Source organism: Ictidomys tridecemlineatus, chromosome 8 (genome assembly GCF_052094955.1).
Source record: "Ictidomys tridecemlineatus isolate mIctTri1 chromosome 8, mIctTri1.hap1, whole genome shotgun sequence".
In the NCBI taxonomy this organism is placed as follows: Eukaryota; Metazoa; Chordata; class Mammalia; order Rodentia; family Sciuridae; genus Ictidomys; species Ictidomys tridecemlineatus.
In genome coordinates this window covers 100239330-100262836 of record NC_135484.1, presented here as the reverse complement: position 1 = coordinate 100262836, position 23507 = coordinate 100239330, and the positions used below count along the sequence as shown (strand labels likewise).

Below are 23507 nucleotides of genomic sequence, written 5' to 3'. Positions count from 1 at the left end.
AGCTTCCAGAGGAGCCAAGGGATTTGAGGAACACTCAGAAAAGAAGGTTGCGAGGACCACTCTCAGCATGAAACTACTCAGTGATGTAAATTAGCCACTATTGCTTCAGAGTTAATAACTTTGGCATTTAGAGACAACCAATATGGAAGCTTCCTCTCCATCACCAAAGCTCTCTCACCTCTTCATTCTGGTGGTGGATTTAACACATTTCCTGCTCAGAGGACCATGGAACAAACAATATATCAAGGAAAATAAAGCACGGATTCACGCTTTCTTTCCCTCCCTTTCATATACCATCCAGCAGGTTGTAGGTATGATAACTCATTTTTTGAAACCAAAGAAAGAGATTCGAAGCAGGCGTACATAAACCACATATGTACATATCTATGTATGAAAAGCACATATGAAAGTCAGAGCATCTGAATTCTTCCATTGTAGACACAGGGTTTAAGAGAAAAGTTAAAAGAATGAATTAAAGTATGCATATGTTCCACAGACTTCTGGGAGCCTTACCATTAATTGCTGCTTTATAAACCAATTTCTAGAAATAGTTGACTACTAAGAAGCCAGACTTATAGCATTCTAGTGCCATCTGGTGGTCAGTTTTCAGAAATGCCTATTTTTGTTCCTTAAGACTATTTCTTTTAATTTCAAAGGATCTCAACAAGATCAATATATGGGGAATGGAATGGGAGAGTAAACAGAAAACAATGTGAATGTAAATCTCGAAACAGCACAAAAATTCAACTATTTTAAAACAAATTTAATATAAAATAGTTCTCAAAGTGTGGTCCCCAGAACAGCAGAATCAGCATCACCAGGAAACTCATTAAAAAGTGCAAACTCTGGCTAGGGATGTGGCTCAAGCATTAACGAGCTTGCCTGGCATGCTCGGGGCGCTGGGTTCGATCCTCAGCACCACATAAAAATAAAATAAAGATGTTGTGTCCACAGAAAAGTGAAAAATAAATATTAAAAAAAAAATTTAAAAATGCAAACTCTCAGGCCTTGTCCCAAACTTACTTCATTAGAGGCTTTGAAATCGAGGCCCAGCAATCTGTTTTAGCAAGACCTCCTGGTGAGTCTGATGCTAGATGCTCAAGATGAAAACATTCCTTTAAGCAGTAAAACAGGTCCTTGTCCAGACAAAAGTCCCATTTCTGCATCCCCACAGCCAACCAACAATCCTAAGGAGGGACAGGGGTACAAAGCCATTCCTTACCATGCAGTGATAAGTGGGAGCTCCAGGCCACACCCTGCCAGCCAGAAGGCTACACTGTAGACTGGAGGGGATCCCACCACAGAGATGGATTCCACCAGGTTCCCACCTGGACGAGCTGTTCCGGAATCAACTGGAGAAACTAGAGACCAAAGATCCTGTTATTATCAAGTAATTCAAGGCGACAGAGCAATGTATGAAGAATCCCACATGGAGGTGTTAGGTTACTCAGCTCACAGTGCACCCTTAAAGCACAGGTTCCTACCCACCTGCTGACACAGAAAGCAAAGGGACAGGTGGCGGAAGGACCCACCATTCAGTTTACTATCAGAAGGAAATGCAAGGTCATGGCTTCAGTGGATGATTGATTCCAAGGCAAAGTCCCATAAGCTCCCAGTCAGCCAAAGGTCACTGACTGTGCTCTTGGAGGCAGACCCATACAGGTCCTCTATCACAGTGTTAATTCCCAAGGTGCTGAAAGAGCACACACTTTCCCCACTTCTTTTGGGTCCCCAGTAAGCCAACTGACATGAACTCCCTATGATGCAGTTTTCCCATTTGTAAAGTGGGGATCCTGACATGCATGACTGATAACAATCTCATGGCAGGGAGTTTAGTGAGACCAGCACCATATATTTTTAATATCTTTTTACCCTCCTATTAGGCACTGGGAAAAAAAGACAACTTCAAAGACAGTAGAATGAATCTGACATAATTTCCCCATGTACATATGTGAAAACATCACAGTGAATCCCACCATCATGTACACCCCTAAGAATGGATCCTAACTAGAATAAAATATATTCCATGCCTGAATAATTATATCAAAATGGTTTCTGTTGTCATGGATAACTAAAAGAAACCAATAATTTTTTTAAAAAAAACAATTTAGACTATAAAGAGTTCAAGGGCAACATCTTTGGTTTATCCATCTCTGTGTGCTCAATGTTTAGAACAACACTGGATATGGAGTAGGTGTTCAGTACATGATTATTAGCTCAACTGGGCCTCTGAAGGGTCTGCTCAAGTGTCAGTGATACCTAGATTCTGATCTCTCTCACATCCCAGCTGTGTGCTCTGCAAGAAGAGAAAGGAGAAAGTGAAGGGCTAAGAGATACCCCATTGGCCTTGGTTTCCTCATGCGCAGGATGGAGATCATAGGACCATCTTATGGGCTTCTGAGAACTAAATGAAAAATAAATGGAAACTGACACTAGATTAAAATAATTTTTATAGAGGACATTAGATAGGTGAATATAATTAAATATTAAATTTAATTATATGTTATCAAATAAATAACATATAATTAACTTTGAAACCTGAGTCCAATTGAGTAGTGTTTATGTTGCCATTAATTAATCCTTAGAACAAAATCATTGCCAGTAGAGTAACTTGACAAAGTTGGAAGAAAACCATTTCACCCAAGCCAACCTCAGGCTTCTTTCTTGTTCCCACTCTCTCCATTACTTCTTCCCTCCTCACCAGCATTTGTTGGCAGAAAAGATGGCAGTAGCAAGAAAGGTTCTGGACCCTTGGCTTCCAGGGTTTGGAGGGTCAGGATGCCATTTAAAGGAGAAAGTGAAATGGCACCAGAGTTTTCCAACCAGTGGGTTCAAGTGTTTGAAATACTAATCCCCTCAGCCCTCTGGAAATCCAGACTGCACTTGGGGACACCAAAGTCCCCCAGCCAGTTACCTTAGGCACCAACAAATCCAAGAGGTATCCTTGCATGCCTTTGGAATACTGTCATTTTCTAAGTGTGCCAGAATAAGAATGGTTTGAAATATGACCCAATCTGACCCAGCAGCTCAAAAAAAAAAAAAAAAAAAAAACACTTCACTCACTTAAACAGATAGAAAATGAAATTTTGATGAATATCAGAGATGATGTAATTTCAGGGCTGACAAAGAGTCTTCTTGTCACCTATCCTCAATCTCCCTATACTCAGATCTGCAATTTTTAGACAAAAAAAAAAAACTAAAAAGTTAGGCACTTTGTAAATCAAAGTTCAAGTGACTATATCATCTTTTTCTCCTTGGAGAGAGAGAAGCTATTTAAAAAAAAAAAAAAAAACAGGAAAGCTGAGCCCCAAAGTCATAAAATATTTAACAGAAAAAGAAAAGGAACAAAACTGAGAAATGAGGAGGCCCTAAGAGCAAACTGCACCATTCGGTTTTAGCTATGGTGCACATTAAACATGGCCAGATTCACCGGGCCCCTGGTAACACTTTGTCTCTACCACAAGAAGGACAACCCAGCTAGGGGAGAACCCTGTGCCCAAAACAGGCCAAAGGAAACTTTGTGGAAGAAGGGACTAGGTCTGAGCTCTGAAGAGTGAGTGGGAGGAGTGTGGATGGACCTAAAGAAGGACAGGGACATTCTCTCAGGAACATATGGCTCCTCACTCTCCCTGTCTTCCTTCAAGTTCATAAATCATACCTCAAGCCTATATAGGAGACCAAATATCATTGCAATACTTCTAGCACTCTGTATGACAGATACATTGAACTGAGAGGTGGAGAAATCCTACTGGCCCTAATAACAATAATAATAATTGCTTACATTTGTAAAGCACACTATGGTCAGAACCTGTAATGAGTGGTTTATATTAAACTTTGGTTGAGCTTCACAGAAATTCAGTGAGGTAGGTTCCTTCTTATGCCCATTTTACAGATGAGGAAACCAAAGCTTCCCAGCCAAAAAGTGATAGAGTAAGAACACAAGCACCAGAAACAAGAGTCAATAAATGAGATAAATAAGGAGAAAAAGGACCAGTGAGAGAGAAGTAGAACCAAGGTCACCTAGCTCCAATCATTCTGCTTTCAGAACCACAGCAGATAAAGTAGAGAATCAGCCATTACTCTATTAAAAGAACAACAACCTCTAGCGGGAAAGTGCGAGGTAGGCATTTGACAGGCAGGTTCATGGAGGACTGCACATTTGATCATCACCTGTTATGTTTGTGTCTGTGATAATAATTTCATCCACATAGAGCTGACCAGTCTCTTGGGGCAAAGGAAGGAGGACAATCTGATGAATTGACACAGGGACATTTGACAGAGGCAGCTGGAGGTCCCCGAAGCGATGCATGCATGTGTCCCAGAGGTCAGTGCATGTGAACTCCCAGCTGCAGACAGCACAGTGGGGAAAAGGCCTCTGAGTAACATCCACAGTCCTGTCCAAGGACTTTGCAGCCAAAGACTCCACAATCCCTGTGCCGAAGCAGCTTGTGTGCCTTGGGTACAAACATCCACCTGGCATAGACTCAGCTCAGTTTTGGCTGTAACACTAGGCAGTCACTCTGTAAGTCAATCATTCACTCGTGACACTCGGCATCAGCAGCATTTTTAAATTACAATTTAATTGGACATCTTAAGAAGATTATATGTTTAGCTCTAACCACAGGGAAGATTGGTGCTGGACATTACTGACTCATTTAGGTTTAAAGCTGCTGAAAATACCCAGAAGAAACATGTGCAAAGAGCCCTGAATCAAGGATCAAGATGCCTTCATTTTTCCAAAGGCACTAACTGAATGCATTTTGGTGAATCATAAGTTCTCAGTTTTCCTTTTATGTCAACGGATGGTCTCTAAATTCTCTCCCAAATAGGAGTTCTACAATTCTATTCCTTTAAGGATCTCTCTCTCTCCCTCTCTCTCTCTCTCTCTCTCTCTCTCTCTCTCTCTCTCTCTCTGACCCTAGTGATTGAACCCAGGGTGCTTAACCACTGAGCCTCATCCCCACCCATTTTTATATTTTATTCAGAGACAGGGTCTCGCTGACTTGCTTAGGGCCTTGATAAGTTGCTGAGGCTGTCTTTGAACTCGCAATACTCCTGCCTCAGTCTCTCAAGTCGCTAGAATTACAGGCATGCACCATCGTGCCCAGCACTATTCTATTATTAATAGCTGACTGCTTTTAAGTCGAACTGGTTGTCAAATTAAACAAACAACAAAAAAAAAAGTTCAAAGCCCCATGTTAGTAACTGAGTCCCAAATATAAGACTCTCAGTATCTCAAGTGGGCCACTGTCCCCCAGTTCCCCCAGCTGGAAAAATCCCCTCCTCCCCTTCCCACCAAATCCCTACCTCTCAGGGCTGGTCCCAGGCAGACTCCAGTCACAGGTGCTGTTCTTCTTTTTGATGGTTTGAAAGCCAATTGTGAAAGACACAGTCATCTTTAGGATCTTATTCATATAGCCTTTGTATGCGATACACAGCTACAGACACAAAATATGTTCTTCAGTTCCACTGGTGCAAGAAGCAGCCATTTAAACAATGTATAATGAGGGGCCACATGTCTAGAACCCTGCCACATGCCATGAGAGAGCCCAGTTCCTACCTTCCTGCAGCTTACCGGTCCAGCTGAGACACGAATAATTTAGAGCAAATTGTTATTTACTTACTTCAATAAAGCTAGAGGGAAGTAGAGTAAATGCTTTTTTGAGATCAAAAATATCAACATTCAACAGAGTTTTTAAATGCCTAAGGATTTTAAAGTATCCAATCTTAATTGCTTTAACCCAATTATCTGTGCAAACTTAAGTAACTCACTCACCCTCTTTGAGCCTTTCTTCAACTCTAACTCCCCAACATCCTTGGTTTCTAATTCAAATAAACACAAGGATTTCTGCCACAAGAAACTTTTCACCTCAGCACTCTTGATATCATGGGAGCTGGGTAACTCATTGTTGTGGGGACATTTCTACATATTATAGGATGTTCAGAGACATTCCTGGTCTCTACCTACCAGATACCAATAGCAGTTCCCCAGTGTGACAACCAAAAATATCTCCATGCATTTCCAACACTCCCCTAAGGGGCAATCAGCCCCCAGTGGGAGCCTGCCATAGAGAAGAGGTTAAAGATAGCCGAGCCCCTGACCAGAACCATTTAACCCCTCTCCCACAGCTAATAGCGCAACTATGAAAACACAAAGCTGCTGTCATGAGCTCCACCTTTCCAGATTTCACTGTGGTTCCCAAAGAGCAAATGAGCTGCAGCCCTTTTATGAAGGATGGTAGAGTTATTGAAGCAAAGGTGTTCAAAAAAAAACTGTCAATCAATCCATCAGTAATAACAATAACCATAACAACAATAACTAGCCTCCTGAGTCCTGACCTCTGGGCAAACACTTTAATAGATCATCTTGTTTAATCTTCACCACATTCCTGAGAATTAGACCACATTATTACCCATTTTACTGATGAATAAACCAAGGCATGCTGTACTTAAATAAGATATTGAGGGATTGTAGGGTATGGTCAGGATTCAAAACCAGAGGATCTGACCGTCTGACTGCAGGGTCTGCAAAGAAAGCCTTCTGTAGGCTTATAGCTAATATAGGCATTTCTAGATGACAACATACAAATGGTGGCTAGGTGTGTCTATTTACACCTGGAACAGCAGTTAAGACACAAAGGACCCCCCCACCTGAGGTGCCTGGGGGAAATCACAGCAACCACTCCTCTTTCTTAAGGTTTTCAGTCTCAAACCCAGAGAACACTATCAACCCTTCATGACCCACTGGACTTGGAAGCATGAGGGCTGCTACTCACATGGGGGTACTTATCTAGTCGATAGCTCATTTGGGTAACTGTGGGGGTCAGGACAAGCTGTCGAGGCTGATGGAGGCTGAATCTGCCACAGAAGGGCTCTGTCCCACTGGTGATGTCCCCATCAGAGCTGGAACCTTCCAGGCCTGGATGCAGTTCAGGTAAAACAGCAAGGCAGGAAAAGATGTTAAACATGATTGAGCTTCCCAATGTGTGGGCAGGGAATGGTTGTGTGTTCGCTCTGATATTGGACCTTCAGCCTCTGGGAGAGCTGGACATGGCATCGTGCCAAGCAGCCTGCTGCTAGAAGGCTCCAGCTTTCAGAAACCCTTTCCATCTGCCTGGACATGGATATCCACTACCACTTTCTCTGTATACAAAGACATGAGAAAGAACGAGAAGCAAAGAGACAAAGATAGTCAACTGGAAGTTAGTTCACCTTAGTGTAGTTTTAAGAAGATGTCTTCACATGTTAAAAATTTCTTAAGACCAATTTTTAATGTAATAATTCTTTTAGACACATTTTTAATTAAACAGGATTATAAAGTTGCCACTATGTCTGTCTGCACCTCTTCCTACCTCCTACTTCCTAGAAAGTGCCTCACCCTAAGTCAAAGCGCAGGAGGAACACCTAGCCTTTCTCCTGACCTCTCTGCCAAACTTCTTGCTGCTCTTCTGGTCACTCAGTATCAAATCTAGTGTTCATATTTTTCTTTGAATCTGTTAGCACCTTGGAAAGGAAACAAAGATTGTTCCTTTATCTTACAGAAAAGTAGAAAAAGAAAATAATGGAAAAGAGAATCAGATGGAGGCCAGAAACACCACCTTGTTCAAATCCAAGCCGGAGGAGGGTGTTGGCTGAAAGGGGTTCCAGGGTGCATTTTACTGCAAGTAACTCCTCAATGGTGGTTTGAATCTATTAAAAGGAAAAAAATATATATATTACTAAGATTCCATATGGTAGGCACCATGACCATCCCAAGTTCTCCCACCCTACTCCTCATTATTTGAAGAAGGATCTCACCTGATGGGCTGTGGCATTTGCAGGGATTGGCTGGCTAGAAACATTGCCCCACATAAGGAAAAGGTTGCCTCTGCCTGATACATTCAGCATCTAAAAAGTCAAGAGAGACAGGACTAACTGACACAGTCAGTCCAGAAACACAGAACATGTCTCCTCCCCAGCTATTTCCATTTTATTATAATCTCAGTTTTCTAAATGCACTATGATGAGGAGGCTCTGAAGACACAGTGTCTTCACCTAATGGAAACTTTTCTTGGAGTAATATATGTATCTGCTTCCCTATTTATCTGCACCAATTTTCTGAGAGCATAAGACTTAAAGTCGCCACTGAATGCCACACTTCCAGCCCTTCTCACCAAGCGCTTTCTCCCATGGTGGTCCAGGAGACAGAAGCAGCCACAAGAAATGTCCCACTCTCCCAGAGGCTTATTCAGTATCTGCTTCCAACACGTTCTCTGTTGCACCCATTACACTTTTATTCTGGAATAAGATCTATGTAGCTTTTAATCCCTTAAATCTTCTGTCATTTTCTACTTTGTTCTGTGGTTATCGATGTGCATGATACTGTTAGACTAGAAGTTTTAGAAGGCAGAGTCTAAATCCATTTGTCTTTGTACATCAAAAAGTGAACAACAAAAAGTACATCAAAGTTTCTCACCAAAAATATGGGGCAAAACTCAAAGACCTACTAAGTAGGACAATCTTTATGAGTAGACTTAGAAAGCACGGCATATCAGGAAATAGAACCTGCATTTGTCAAAAAACTGGTATTTCCTGTGTGTGCACTCACATGAGGTGTGTGTGTGTGTGTGTGTGTGTGTGTGTGTGTGTGTGTGTGTGTGTTTGAAGGATCTGGAGAATAAGTTTTAAAAAAAAAAAAAGACTTACCTGAAATTTAAATTCCTGAAACTAAGTCAATGAGTAAGTTAATCTCAATAATAAAATTGCATTTTTAAGAAAACAGCTTCACTATCTTATCTAGTACATGTCCTAGTATAATTACAACTCAGGTCCCCTCTCTCAGACAGTACTTCTACTAAGCAAGACTTTCCGCTAAGTGGGACTGAAGGAAATGCAGACCTGTATTTCTGGAAGTTTCTGGGCTTGGACTCGGATCTGGTGCTTCTCTCGGAGGTAAGTGGTGACCACATCAGGATTCAGCCAGGTGTTGTGGATCTGGACCCCAATTCTCATTCCCCTGCTGGGGGCTGTCCCATAATGCTCTGCTTCCAGGTAGTACTTGGCTCCCCCCAACAGCTCCAACTTGGCTGTCTTCTGTTGCCAGGGCTCTTCATTCTCGTTCTGTTCCCAGGAGTCAAACCAATCAGCAGTGCCAACCCTGATGGAGGCCACTTCCACCTGTGCCCAAATTCACATATCAGGACAAACATTATGAAGTTTCCAGTCATTTTCTTCTCAAATTTTGGATGTCTGAACAGCTACTAATGTGAGACCTTTGAACCAGTCCGCCCTTCCCAGTAAGTGGGCCCTCACCTTAGCCCTGTTCTCTCTCTCTCTCTCTCTCTCTCTCTCTCTCTCTCTCTCTCTCTCTCTCTCTCTCTCAATAGTATTCAAATGAGGCCAGACAGACCATATTTAAAGCAGGAACAGCCAACCTAACAACACAGGTCTACATGATGTTGTGAAAAAAGCAGTATTAAGCCCTAGAGAAAAAAGTAGAATCAAGCCCCAGAGAAAAAAAAGTAGTATTAAGCCCTAAAAAGTAGTATTAAGCCCTTAATATTACTTAAAAATTGTATTAAGCCCTATGGGATTGGCCATAAAATCTTTCTTAGCCTCAATTTCCTTATCTGACCTAGAATGACCCAACAACATCACAATCTATGACCTTTCTCTAACCAACTAGCAAATCAATTCCAAATTAAAAGTATGGTGGCTCTCTGTCAATGGCACAGTGAATCTTGGCTGCATTTTTTATGTTTATGTTATTTCTCCATATTTTATTTGTATATTATATTTGTCCATAATGGTGGGATTTGTTGTCACATATTTGTACATGCACACAATGTAACAATATAGTTTGGCCAATATCAGTCCCCAGTATTTCTCTCCCCTCCTCCCTCTCCTGGTCCCTCTCCTCTACTCTACTGATCTCCCTTTAATTTTCATGAGATCCCCCCACACCTTTCTTTTTCTTTTTGCTCTCTATCTTCCACATATGAGAAAAAATATATATGACCCTTAATTTTCTAAGTTTGGCTTATTTTGCTTAACATATGTTTTCAAATTCCATCCATTTTCCTGCAGATAGCATAATTTAATTCTTCTTTATGGCTAAAAAAAACTCCACTCTGTTATATATACCACATTTTCTTTATGGAATTTTTCATTGGAGGATATAGCTGGGTCATATCATATGATGGTTTAATTTGGCTATTTTTTAAAGGCATCTTCTCTTCTCCTCCAAAGTTTATGAGGAAATTTCTTTATGAGGCTGGTTACATCTCTACTCAAAATTAGTGGAAAGGTATACATTTTGGAGTCAGACAAATATGATTATGTATCCTGAATATACCTCTTATTATCCATTCTGTCTGAGATTAGCCACACAAACTTTCTTAGCCTCAAGTTCCTTATCTAGAAAATGGAGATAAATTTACATATCTCACAGATATACAGTGAAGATTAGAGGTGAGCTATGTAAAAACTATAGCAGAATTTCTGGCTTATTGTAAATGCTCAATAAATAATAGGTACCATTATATTCAACCACATTCTTTTTCAACAATTAGAGCCCCTGAACATCTCATGGAATATTATAATCACCTATAGAAATGAGAACTTTGCTTTGACTCTTTCTTTTTTCAAGGGTACAGGACTGGGGATGAAGAAAAGGAAAATGAGAGGAAGATGAATACCTTAGTCTTTGGTTCCTCTGTCTGACTAAAATGCAAGGAAGCTTGGCTATCTGCCTGGATCCAGAATGTATAATTATTTGTCTCTGGAGCCACAAAGAACCCACTGAGCCGCGCTCTGTAAAGCAGAAGAACACAGAGTCAAGTGAGATTAACCAAGGTCTGAATCACTGAGCCAACATACGGTTGTCCTGGTACTTTGCTTTTCTTTATGGTAATGATGATGAAAATCCTGCCTCTTATGCCACATGATTTCCAGGGTATTCTAGGAAGAGCCATAAATCTTACATTCTTGAAGAAGATCATAGGAAATCTTGTGAAACTTTTTAAAAATAAGACCATTTCAATGAAATGTTTCAAGATAAATTCTAGTGATCTTATTTTAGAGACAGATGCAGTTTAAAAACTGATCAAAGCACCTAAATAAATACCAACACTAGTTTTTGCTTATATTATTATCTAAAAATCATCAGGTCATCACCATAAAGAAGTTTTAAATCTTTCCTTTAATGCATACATATATTTTTGTCTTTAGAGAGAATTTTATATTTGAAAATGGTTTCCAAAATAGTGATTTTAAAGGGTCACCAATATAACAACATTACCTTATCAATCAATCAATCAATCAATACAACAATATTTAATTTTAAGAAATGAAGAAGAGGGAGAGTGGAAGATGATTTACAATCTAGTTTGTGGCTCCTCGAAAAAACAGTTGAAGGGACATAACCTACATGTCCTATCATATGAATCAATACCCTTTCTGGTTTTTTTTTTTTTTTTTTTGGTTTTGCCTTTTGAGGAGGTCAGGGCTCACTGATTTACACAGTAAATATAGCTGAAAAGTTTTTCATTGAACATTATTAATGGTCCTCAAAAACTATTGATAAAGACGCACACAAGGTGCTACAATGGACCCCAGGTGATAGCACGTTTCAATGGTAGACTGTTGGTTCACTTCCTAGTCAGTGAGGCTCCAGGAAGCATTATTCCACCAACAGTGTTCCTTCCCTCCTTGGCTTCTTCCTTGCCTGAAATTCCCTAGACCAGGAAAAACGCCTTTCATTCCACAACTAAGCTGAAATATAAAAGGTGATACCCCTGAGGAGGTCTCAGACGGACTGACGTTCACACTCAGGAACCACCACTGTGCTCTCTGAGAAGGATTTTGAAGGGATCAGCTGCAAAGGATTCGCTTCTCTAACTACCCTGAGAGTGCACTAACGAAGCAGTGTCTAAACAATTCTTGAACTTTTCATATCTTTTTAAGATTACTATAGAATGTTATAAATCTCAGCATTGAAGAAAGTAAAGACTCAAAACACTCAACAGGAAAATCATGATCACAAGCAATAACTGTGGCAGTAAACCACATCTTGCAGAGCCCACAAGAGATTGCCCTGCTGTACACTGGCCATGAGGATGGCTGCTCCAACAGAACTGCTGCTCCCCAGCCTTTGATCCTTCACAGGCCCAAAGGGAAATTCTTGCATCTTACTTTAGTGTCAACCAGATGTTCACTTTACCTCCACTATATCTGCAGGAGATACTACTCTGCTATCCACCAAGACTGCTTAGCTTGATATTCCAGTGGATTGTCATCTCCAAAGCAGATTGTAAGCAGAGTTGTAGAACATGTGAATTTTACATATTGATCAATATTTGGCTACGCTGATCACTAGCAGTTGAGAACACTGTCCAGGTCCATTGCTAAATCTGCTGGCGTGATGAATTCTCCTCCAGAAACCTCACTGCCTTAATTATCTGTATCAGCCTCACAGAAGCTAGTAAAGTACTTCTGCCTTTTCTACAACATACCTGAAAGGTTGTCCTTCCATTGACCAAAACCCAAATGGAGAACTGGCATTAGGCACAATCTGCCACCTGTACCCAGGGGTGGCTTCAGTCAGTTCCAAGCCATCAGAAGCATCTCCAACTTCAAAAAGAAGCCCTCGATTGCCTACAAGACATATTTTTTTTTTCATAATCTCAGACAGCAACCCTCCCCAAATTGGGAGACTACTTATTTAAAATTACAGAGTGAAAATGGCCCAGGTACTCTCTGTAAAGGTGAGTTGTCTGAGAAGATGGAGTTATCAGGTGAGAGGCTCTATAGATACTACAAATGTTCTGGAAAGCAGAAAATATTCCTTGGGTAGACCACCACCTCTTGTAAAGAGACACTTGATGGGAAACAGTAAAGGGAGATGCTCTTAGAGGACCAGAGAAGAGAGTAGGGAGCCCTTTTTAACAGGAGTTCTGGAGAAGAGAGCTGAGTCCTAGGGAACAAGTAGAACAGACAAATGCTTTGGGTGAGGGAAGAACAGTGTGGTTGTGTGTTTGTGGCATGGCCTATCTTTGTGCCTCCCAAAACCTCAAGTGAATCTCAGTATCTTTAAAAGTCCAGTTCAGCCTGAAAATTTCATTCCATAAAATTCACTTTTCCCAGAAAACTGGCAATCCTTAAATTTTTCAAGTGCTACAATCTCAATGTGTGAAAGTACATTCAGAGCCAATTATGTGGCATACTGCTAATATGTGACACTTTAAACAGTGTGCTTATTAATTTGTGTTTTATATTAAGTTAAACCTGAGGCCAAAGCAAATGTGTGATCAATATTGGATACTGACTCAGGTCAAGGGTAAACTCTGGACTCTTAGCTGTGGGTTCAGATCCCAGCTCTCCTACTTAACTAGCCACATAGCTTTGACAAACTGCTTAATGCCTCTCTCCTGTATCTTCATTTTTTCATGCACCAAAATGGGGCCAATAGAGATGATAACCCAGTAAAAAGGAAGCTGGAAATATATTAAATACAGAGTCCAAAACATAATACGTGTTCAGTAGAGATGGCTAGGGTCATTATTATTATTTTAAACTTCTACTGTCGTTCCTCCATAAGATGGAGAGGTAGGTAAGGGATAAGCAGAAAATTGAACATATTTTAATAATGTTACCTTAACCCAGGGTTTCTCAACCTCAGCACTGTTGACATTTAGGTCTGGGTTACTCTGCAGGGGCTGTCATGTGCACCACAGGATGCTAATCAACAGCCCTGGCCTCTACCTACCTGATGCCAGTAGCATTACCACCATCCCAAAGTAAAACAGCTAAAATTCCTTCAGACATTGCCAAATGTCCTCTAGAGGCAGAATCCACCACACTTCGTGGTGGAAAAACACTTCTTTGCATAGTAGCTTGCCCTACTTCCATAGCAGAAACTTCAAAAGCATTTCATAAAGGACACTACTGTCAAAAATAGCTGCTCTCAGGAAATTACCCTACCACTATCCAACCACTATCCAAGTAGCTAAAGCGGGAAACGCTCAACGAGGGAGCAGGCTATGTATTTCCTGACACGGGAAACACACATTCTCTCAATTACTTGTTTTAATAGTTTTGTTTCCTTGAATGGGAGCTTTCCTTAAGTAAAAACTGTGGATCTGGGAACTGGAGAATTCTCAAGCCAAAGCTTTGCATGCATTTTCACACCTGAATGGCCTTTCTTTAGAAAGCTTTCCTCCCCTGCGGGGCAACTCTCCTTCCAAGTACTGAGCCTCTGGAGTTGACTCTCATTGCATCTAGTCTAACCATTAGGTCAGGCACTGTGCACAGATGTGCAGCCTGAGTTTCTGGGCTGGGTAACATGCCAACCACCTTTAGTCCCCAACTACACTTCAGCCTCCAATACTAATGCTTAGCAGAAAAGTGCTTGCAGCTATGAGATGGAAGCTTTCAACAGAGGAGGACAGGTGGCACCTGCTACTTTGCCTCCTCTGTTCCTACCCACTGCAGGCCTCTGCTAGTGGCAACGTTATGATACAACCCTATTTTTGAAAGGAGCAGACAGATGCCCACAGGGGAGAAAAACAACATTTAAATGCACCCCATTGTGCCCAACTCTCCTGTCTTATCTAATAGTACTCTTATGAGCACAGAAGAGCACACTCCACTGCTCCTATCTTCTTAGATAAAGAACAAGCAACTGACCCCTCAGATGCAGGGAGGCAGTTTTGGAGATTCCTTCAGCAATTTATGTCTGCATGGTAGTTATGCTGTCAGGATCATGGTCTCTGCTGAACTCCACTGGCTACACATTGACTGGGGCTGGGAGTGCAATGTCACTAAGCAACTGAAAAAAACTCAGAGCCTCCCTGATATGAAAGCTTTGAAATGGTATCATAGACTGGGAGCTCACTGAGCTAACCTGCCAAGCAGCTGAGACAGAATTCAAACATGTTTGTTCCTATTCTCCAGGCCCTCGTGGCTAAGCCCGTAACTGGAGAGTTCATTGAACAGCCTGGTGACTTTCTTACCTGCCTGAGGAGCAGTGAGCCTTGCCCCCTTTCCTGGAGCCTGGGTGGTGCACTCAATCTTCCTGGGAGACACGTGTCTAATATCACATGGAATGCCTAAGGAGAATTTTTTTTATATTTCATACATATAAATACACATGTAGATCTATAGATAAAGAAATATATCAATATGATGGCAGGACCACACTGAAGTGAACAGGGTCCTACCTAAGCCAAAGGGCTAGATGTGGATAGAATACCAACAGTTGTCGTCCAACTGAAGGAGGCCAGGCAATGAAGAGTGCAGAGCCATAGAGCCTAGGGCAGCTTGTGGTCACCAGAAAGAAAGCCACACCATGTAATGCCATTCATTGGGAATGTGCTGCTGAACCACTAGGCTAAGCCGGGAGGATAAGTGTGATGTCAATGTGTGGGGACACTGTCCTGTATCTTACATATCACCAACCAGAGGAGCAGACCACCTGTCAGAACCAATGGTTCCAGACAGGTACCATGACAGAGTTTCCAAGGGCTATTCCAGAGGAGTCTGCAGAGCCAGTGCCCACCTACTCCTGGTAAGGAGAGCAGGTGAGGAAAGGGCTTGCTTTTTAGTAGAAGTAAACCTCTGTAAAGAGGCAACTGTATCTTTTGCTTCTCTTCTCCCCCCAAGATGGGGACACCTGAGGAAATTGCCCATGCATTTTAAGTGTGTCTGTAGGACATCCTGTTCCCATAACCTATTGGCAAAGCAACAGGACCACTAGGTCACAACCAAACACCAGTAAAAGACCTTAGTGACATGAAACGATAGATAAGGCAAAGACTGCTTTTCTTCACAGCCCCCCAGGCCATAAGAGGTATGTAAGCTCCTACAGCATTTGAAACCGTGAACTATTTCCAGCTATCCCAACATAGTTACCGGCTATGGTAACCTGGGCAGAATTGTCAAAAAAGTCTCCCGTAATTGTGATATCTGTTCTTCCCCCATGGCTCCCAGTTTCTGGAAACACAGATAGGATTTCTGCAAGAAATTAAAAAAAGAAAAAAAAAGTAAGCTTCCAAATATAGATCAGGATATGACCCAGATAATCATATAATAATAGAAGCTATCATAATTTATTTTCTACTCTAACTTTCCAAGTCCAGCATCTGTGAAATTTTTTTCTACTAATAATCATTTTTTAAATGCACATAACAAGAAAAGACTATAGATATATATTATACCAATCAATATCAGAAATGGAGGGGACATGCAGAGTCACTCATCATATCAGGAAAAGCTTCTATATACCATGATGCTTTCTTAGGAAATCTGTCTCTCAGCTTCAAGGACTTTATTTACAAGTCAGGAACAGCAGTTTACACCATCTGGAGGAGTCAACTTTGGTGGCGCTGGGCAAGAATTTGAGTCACCCATGTGAATCTGTGATGTGCTCTAAGCAGAAGAACGAGTTACTCAGCCTTGCTGCCCTGCTGCAGGCTCCCCTCTGTGTGCTCACCACCTCAAGCTGTTCCCGGTTGTTTAGGTCCTCTACAGCAATATGCCACATATCCCCACTTCACCTCATCCTTTCCTCTCCTATTATGACACTTTGCTCAAATTCATTCCCTCTAGGGAAAAGAGGAGCTGCGTTCTCGGATAAGCTGAAGGAGGAGGCTAATCATAAAGAGCTGCCACTTCAAAATATGAATTCAATGAGAGTATTTCATAGTGCTTTTGCCCATGAGACAAAGCAGAGGAGGTATTCGGGGCAAAAAATGATCTCCAACACTCAAATATAAAAATGAATGTGTTAGAGGGCTATGGTGGAGTGCACCTGAAATCTCAGCTACTTGGGAGGCTGAGGTAGAAGAATCACAAGTTGAAGAACAATCTGGGCAACTTAATAAGATCCTGTTAAAAGACAAAACAAGTGTTTGGGGAGACACGTGTCTAATATCACATGAAATGCCTAAGGAGAATTTTTTATATTTCATACATATAAATACTCATGTAGATCTATAGATAGAGAAATATATCAATATGATGGCAGGACCACACTGAAGTGAACAGGGTCCTACCTAAGCCAAAGGGCTAGATGTGGACAGAATATCAACAGTTGTCATCCAACTGAAGGAGGCCAGGCAATGAAGAGTGCAGAGCCATAGAGCCTAGGGCAGCTTGTGGTCACCAGAAAGAAAGCCCCACCATGTAATGCCATTCACTGGGAATGTGCTGTTGAACCACTGGGCTGAGCTGGGAGGGTAAGTGTGATGCGAGTGTGTGGGGACACTTTGCTACATCCTGGATATCACCTCCAGAGGAGCAGACCACCTAGCAAAACAAATGGTTCCTGCATGTCCCCTCCATTTCCAATATTCTAGTAATAACTTCCCCCTTTTTATACACTTTTTATCACATTTTGTCAGTATAAAATATTGGATATTGGAATTGGATATTGGAATTTTCTGGCTAGCTACATGAAAAGATTAACATATTATTTCTTCTTTATCTTTTTTCTTTTCTTTTCATCTTTTTGTTTTGTTTGGGTACCAGGGATTGAACTCAGGGGCATTCAACCACTGAGCCACATCCTGAGCCCTATTTTTGTATTTTATTTAGAGACAGGGTCTCACTGACTTGTTAAGCACCTCACCGTTGCTGAGGCTGGCTTTGAACTTGCAATCATCTGGTCCCGGCCTCCTGAGCTGCTGGGATTATAGGCATGCCACCATGCCCAACTTGTTTCATTTTTTAATAGGATCTTATTAAGTTGCCCAGACTGTTCTTCAACTTGTGATTCTTCTGCCTCAGCCTCCCAAGTAGCTGAGATCACAGGAGCACTCCATTATGCCCCATTAACACATTTTTTTGATATGCACTCAAAATTACACAGACCACAGACAAAATCAATTTAGGAAGTTCTTAAACTTTTAACAAAGTTGATATCTGGTAAAATTTTCAACATTTACAGAACAACTGATTTATAGTATAAGGATATAAAGATGAACCTAACACAGTTTTTCTCTTCCAGGAGGTCACTAATGTTAAGATAGAGAAGGTATCAAAGAGCAAAATTATAGCTGTCTTGCTTAGCAAAACTAGAGAAAGTATATGAAGTGCTGAGAAGTTTGGGGATGGGGCGAGGATACAGAAGAGTAGAAGAAAATTTCTAGAGACTGAAATGATCTGAACTGATCTGAACTGAATCTTTTTTTTTTTTTTTTAATACTGGGGATTTAACCCAGGGGCACTTAACACCTGAGCCACATCCCCAACGCTGTTTAAAAATATTTTACTTACAGACAAGTTCTCACTAAATTGCTTAGGGTCTCACTAAGTTGCTGAGACTGGCTCTGAACTTAGGATCATTCTGCCTCAGCCTCCTGAGCCTCTGTGATGACAGGCATGTGCCAATATGCCTGTCATCACAATAAGATTCAGTCTGAACTGAATCTTAAAGAATGAATCAGAACTGACCAAGTGAAGGTGAGAAAGGACACTGAAAGCAAATGATAGTTAAATATGGAGAAGAAATGCACAGTGTCTCCAAGTATTGCTGAAACATACATGGAGAAATGGAGCTGGAGAAGCAGATCAGCCATGGACAGAAGCCTGGATCATTTCTTGTAGGGGATAAGACCCCTTATAGACAGCATGCAAGAAAGAAGCATCAGATGCGTGCTAGATATGTGGTGTAGAGTAGGTGTGTTTATGTAGAGCACGGATCAACAAGGGACAAAGGTCAGAGCGAGGGCCATTTAGAAACCATTTCAGCATAGTCTGTAACAGGAGATGATGGGGCCAGATTTAGACAGTAGTTGTGGAGATAAAGTGAATATATCACAACCAAGAAACATGGGAAGTGAAACTGGGAGAAATTAGCAATTGAATGGACATGGAAATGAGAGGGGGGAAGGAAATCTTAGATGAAGTCCAAGATTCTTGTTCATCAATTTCTTTGGATAATTTTTGGAGTTAGAATAACAACTATTTTATAGGTTATTATAACACATTGTTCATTTTATAGGTGTTTAATTGAGATTCAGAAAGATTATTGGCTTAATAAGCTAGACTAGTAATTGAATGCCAACCCTCAATGTGCTCATCCTGGGGCTCTGTGGGGTTGGCCATCTCTGCTCTCCCCACAACCTCCTTGGCTATGAAAAAGTTCTGGCCTGAGTGTCCTGATTCCAAGAGATTTTGACCCTGGAAATCCAAAATAGCTGTGTTATCAGACATTCTTCCAATCTATCCAGCATGCCAGGGTTCACAGTGATTGCAGATTCACAGAGAAGATTGGGGTGGGGTGACAAGGAGAGCAATCTTCCAAGAACATGTTGATTATGTGCATAACATTTAGAATTGTCTACCTTAAAGAAAATAAAATATTTGAGAATGAATCTAACAAAACAGGTGAAAGACCTCTATAATGAAAACTACAGAACACTAAAGAAAGCAACTGTAAAAGATCTTAGAAATGGAAAGTTCTCCCATGTTCTTGAATAGGAAGAATTAATATTTTTAAAATAGCCATACTACCAAAAGCACTATACAGATTTAGTGCAAGTCTTATTAAGGTTCTGATGACATTCTTTATAGAAACATAAAGAGCAGTCATGAAATTCATTTGGAAAAATAAGAGAGCCAGAATAGCCAAAGCAATCCTCAGCAAGGAAAGTGAAGCAGGAAGCATCACAATTCCAGATGTTACATTATATTACAGAGCTATAGTAACAAAAACAGCATCGTATTGGTACCAAAACAGACACGAAGACCAATGGTACAGAAGACAAAGAAACAAACCCATACAAATACAATTATCTCATACTTGACAAAGACATCATAAACATACATTGGAGAAAAGATAGCTTCAACAAATGATGCTAGGAAAACTGAAAATCTATATGTGATAAAATGAAATTAGACCCTATCTTTAATCACTGCACAAAACTCCACTCAAAGTGAGTCAAGAACTTAGGCATTAGATAAGAAACCCAGTGCCTACTAGAAGAAAAAAAAAAAAGTAGGCTCAAATCTTTATTATGTCAGCTTAGGACCTAAATTCCTCAATAAGACTCCTAAAGAGCAAGAAGTAAAAACAAGAATCAGTAAATGGGATCCTATCAAACTAAAAAAGCTTCTTCACAGCAAAGGAAACAATCAAAAATGTGAACAGAGAGCCTACAGAATGGGAGAAAATCTTTGCCACCTGTACCTCAGATAGAGCATTAATCTCCAGAATATATAAAGAACTCAAAAAACTTAACACCAAAAAAAAAAACAAACAAATAACCCAATCTATAAATGGGCAAAGGAACTGAACATGTACTTCACAGAAGAAGAAATATGAATGGTCAACAAATATATGAAAAAAATATTCAACATCACTAGCAATTAGAGAAACTCAAATTAAAACTACACTGATATTTCATCTCACTTTAGTCAGAATGGTAATTATCAAGAAAACAGATAAAAATAAATGTTGACGAGGATGTGGGGAAGAAATTACACTCATATATTGCTGGTGGGACTGCAATTTGGTGCAATCATTCTGGAAAGCAGTATGGAGATTCCTCAGAAAACTTGGATTGGAACCACCATTTTACCCAGTTATCCCACTCCTCAATTTACACCCAAAGGTTTTAAAATCATCATACTACAGTGACCTAGCCATATCAATGTTTGTAGCAGCTCATTTCACAATAGCTAAGCAATGGACCCAACCTAGGTGCTCTTCAAAGTTTGAATTAATAAAGAAAATATGGTACATATATTCAATGGAATATTACTCAGCCCATAAAGAAGAATAAAATAATGCCATTTGCTGGTAAATGGATGGAACTGTAGACTATCATGCTAATTAAAAAAGCTAATACCCCAAAACCAAAATCTGAATGTTCTCTATGATATGCAGATGTTGATTCACAACATATGGGGAAGTGGGAATGGAAGTTCACCAGATTGGATGATGGGGGTAGGAATGGGAAAGACAGTAGAATGAATCAGACATAACTTTTTTTATGTTCATATATAAATACACGACCAGTGTAATTCCACATCAAATACAACCACAAGAATGGGAAGTTACACTCCATGTATGTATGATATGTCAAAATACATTCTACTGTTATATATAATTAAAAAGAACAAATAAAAAAAGATTTGGAATTATCTGCATTTTTTAGCACTTGAACTTTCTGATAAATTACTTTGACTCTTTCCATCTATATTCTCATCTGAAAAATGTAATTAATGCTACCCATCTCATAGTTAATGAATTTAGTTAATAAAATAGATATTGAAGTTGTATGTAAAACCCTCAGCAAGGGACTGAGATTCTTATTTATGCTGTCACTGTAAATATCACCTTGGGTGCTTCTTCAAATTCACCCTCAACATGCTAATTGTGTTGTTAAAAGAAAAGGAAAAGCAAGGTTAAAATTAAGCAAGTAGAGGAGAGACCATTAGGGTAGAGGAAAGATATCAGGGGCAGAGAGGAGAGAAGTGCAAGCGGAGGAGTGAAACTGATGCATTATGTTATATGAATATACAAATATGCTGCAATGAAACCCACTATTCTCTGTAACTAATGTGCAAATATTTTAAATATTAAATTAAAGTGAATGGCATATTTCCTATGACCTGTGAAATATCTTGCACTTTTGGCAAATGCAAATTTGAGGTTTTGTATTGTTGTTGAGACAGGGTCTCACTATGTTGCCCAGGCTAGTCTCAAACTCCTGGACTCGAAGGATTCTCCTGCCTAAGTCTACCAAGTGGTAGGACTACAGGCATGGGCCACCAAGCCCAGCTTGCAACCGTAGATATTGATTGCTTCCTGGAATATGAACTCACTTAGACATACTTGCAATGAGTTTGTGATTGTATCAAATCCTAGAATCTAGGTATTCTTCTTTAGCAACTGACTTTGTACTACTTAACTGAGTTCGCAATTTTATGCAAATTTCTAATTTTCAGCATTCATTTTCTAGTGTGAGGGTTTACTCATGGATGGAATGCAATAGCTTAGCATCAATTTCAGCAAATTATAAGTTATTCAGTGAACACTCAGAGATGGGCTATCAGAGTAACTGGAAGAATATGCTCTTAGATGTTTAAATGCTACCTCTTTTCTGTAATTTTTCAGAACATAGAACAAGTCATGACTTTCCTTTTTTCCATTCAACCTGAATCTATAGATTTTGTATAGAAGTTTATGATCCAGCCTTTTTTAATGTGCATCACAAGCCACGTAACAATATTGATCAACAACAGATCACATCTGTGAAAGTGGCCCCATAAAATTATAATGGAGCTGACAAGGTCTTATCATCTAGTGATGTGGCAGCTCTTGCAGGAATATAGCACACAATACATGACTCATATGTTTGCAGTGATGCAGATGTAAATGAACCTACTGCACTACCAGTCCTCTAAAATATGGCACATACAATTATGTGCCACACTGGATAATAACAATAATGAATGATAATAATAATAAGTGATATATGATAATAATAATGATAGTGAATGATGGCTTTACTAGTTTGTGTATTTACTATGCCATACTTTTCATTGTTATTTTAGAATGTACTTCTACTTTTAAAACAAAAAAAAAATTATGTAAAACAGCCTGCTTGGCTACACTGGCAGCAGCCTCCTACAACTCACACTCAGCTCATCTCTTGATTAGTTCAAGAAGCCACCCTGAGTGAGTGATCCATCCCTGTGGTGCATTCGGTAATGTTCATACAAACATTAATTGCCTAATGAGGCATTTCTATAGCAATGCATGACTGCAGAAACTAAAGCTGACATTCATAGAATCAAGTCTCAACCAAAACCAAAGAATTTTCCGTGATGGGACAGCTTCAGGTATTAATGGTCACAGAGAGATTGCCAGAAGAAAGAGGCATCAAGGAAGGGATGAGGCTTATAAGATGCAGGGACACAGTACCTGAGTGTGTCTGGTACAGGAAGAGCTCCTGTTTAGCGCTAATCAGCCAGGCACTTTTGTGCACCATTGACCTGCAAAGGAAAAAAAAAAGAAAATTCTGTTTTTTAGTAAAACATCATCTGAGATTATACTTATTCAACTGGCTGCCTTAAAGGAAGATTATGGACAAGAAGATTATGGAAGATCATGACCTCAAGAACAGTTTGGATATCAGCTCCCTTTAAACACATGAGAATAATACCAAAGGTCAAGTTTGTTTTCTAATCTATAAAATTAATGTATGAGAATAAGAACTCCTTCAAAAAGTGTCACAAGCATTAAATGGAATGACAAATGTTAAGGGGCCCAGTACTGTGTCTGCCTATGGTAGATATCATAGAGACACTAGATGTGTTCTTGGGACAAAGTGAGAGAAAACAAAGAAGAAATTTCATACTTGGGGCTGTGTGTCTATAGGTAACATGTCACTATCATCACGATGAATTTAATATTAGCTAGATGATATACTTTTAAAGGAGTACCTAGAAAATCATATGACACCAGAACATGAAATAAGACCTACAGAAATCCAGAATCATAATTTCTCTCTCCAAAGCTG

At 40.1% G+C, this 23507-nt stretch overlaps 1 protein-coding gene across 9 annotated transcripts in view; it reads right to left on the bottom strand.

Moving 5' to 3' along the window:
- The window catches only part of Pkhd1 (PKHD1 ciliary IPT domain containing fibrocystin/polyductin), a 432625-nt gene that overhangs the window by 391108 nt on the left and 18010 nt on the right, over positions 1-23507 (bottom strand). For all 9 annotated transcript variants that reach the window (XR_013425107.1, XM_005318573.4, XM_078019904.1 and 6 more), the window contains exons 11-22: positions 22910-22980; positions 15889-15990; positions 14991-15086; positions 12492-12633; positions 10677-10791; positions 8878-9156; positions 7798-7887; positions 7599-7689; positions 6777-6919; positions 5308-5438; positions 4171-4346; positions 1223-1361 (exon numbers count right to left, since the gene is read on the bottom strand). Coding sequence is in view for 8 of the 9 variants with exons in the window: in XM_005318573.4 (XP_005318630.2) it covers positions 1223-1361; positions 4171-4346; positions 5308-5438; positions 6777-6919; positions 7599-7689; positions 7798-7887; positions 8878-9156; positions 10677-10791; positions 12492-12633; positions 14991-15086; positions 15889-15990; positions 22910-22980 (1575 nt within the window). In the remaining variant the exon portion in view is untranslated. The remainder of the gene's footprint in view (positions 1-1222; positions 1362-4170; positions 4347-5307; positions 5439-6776; positions 6920-7598; positions 7690-7797; positions 7888-8877; positions 9157-10676; positions 10792-12491; positions 12634-14990; positions 15087-15888; positions 15991-22909; positions 22981-23507) is intronic.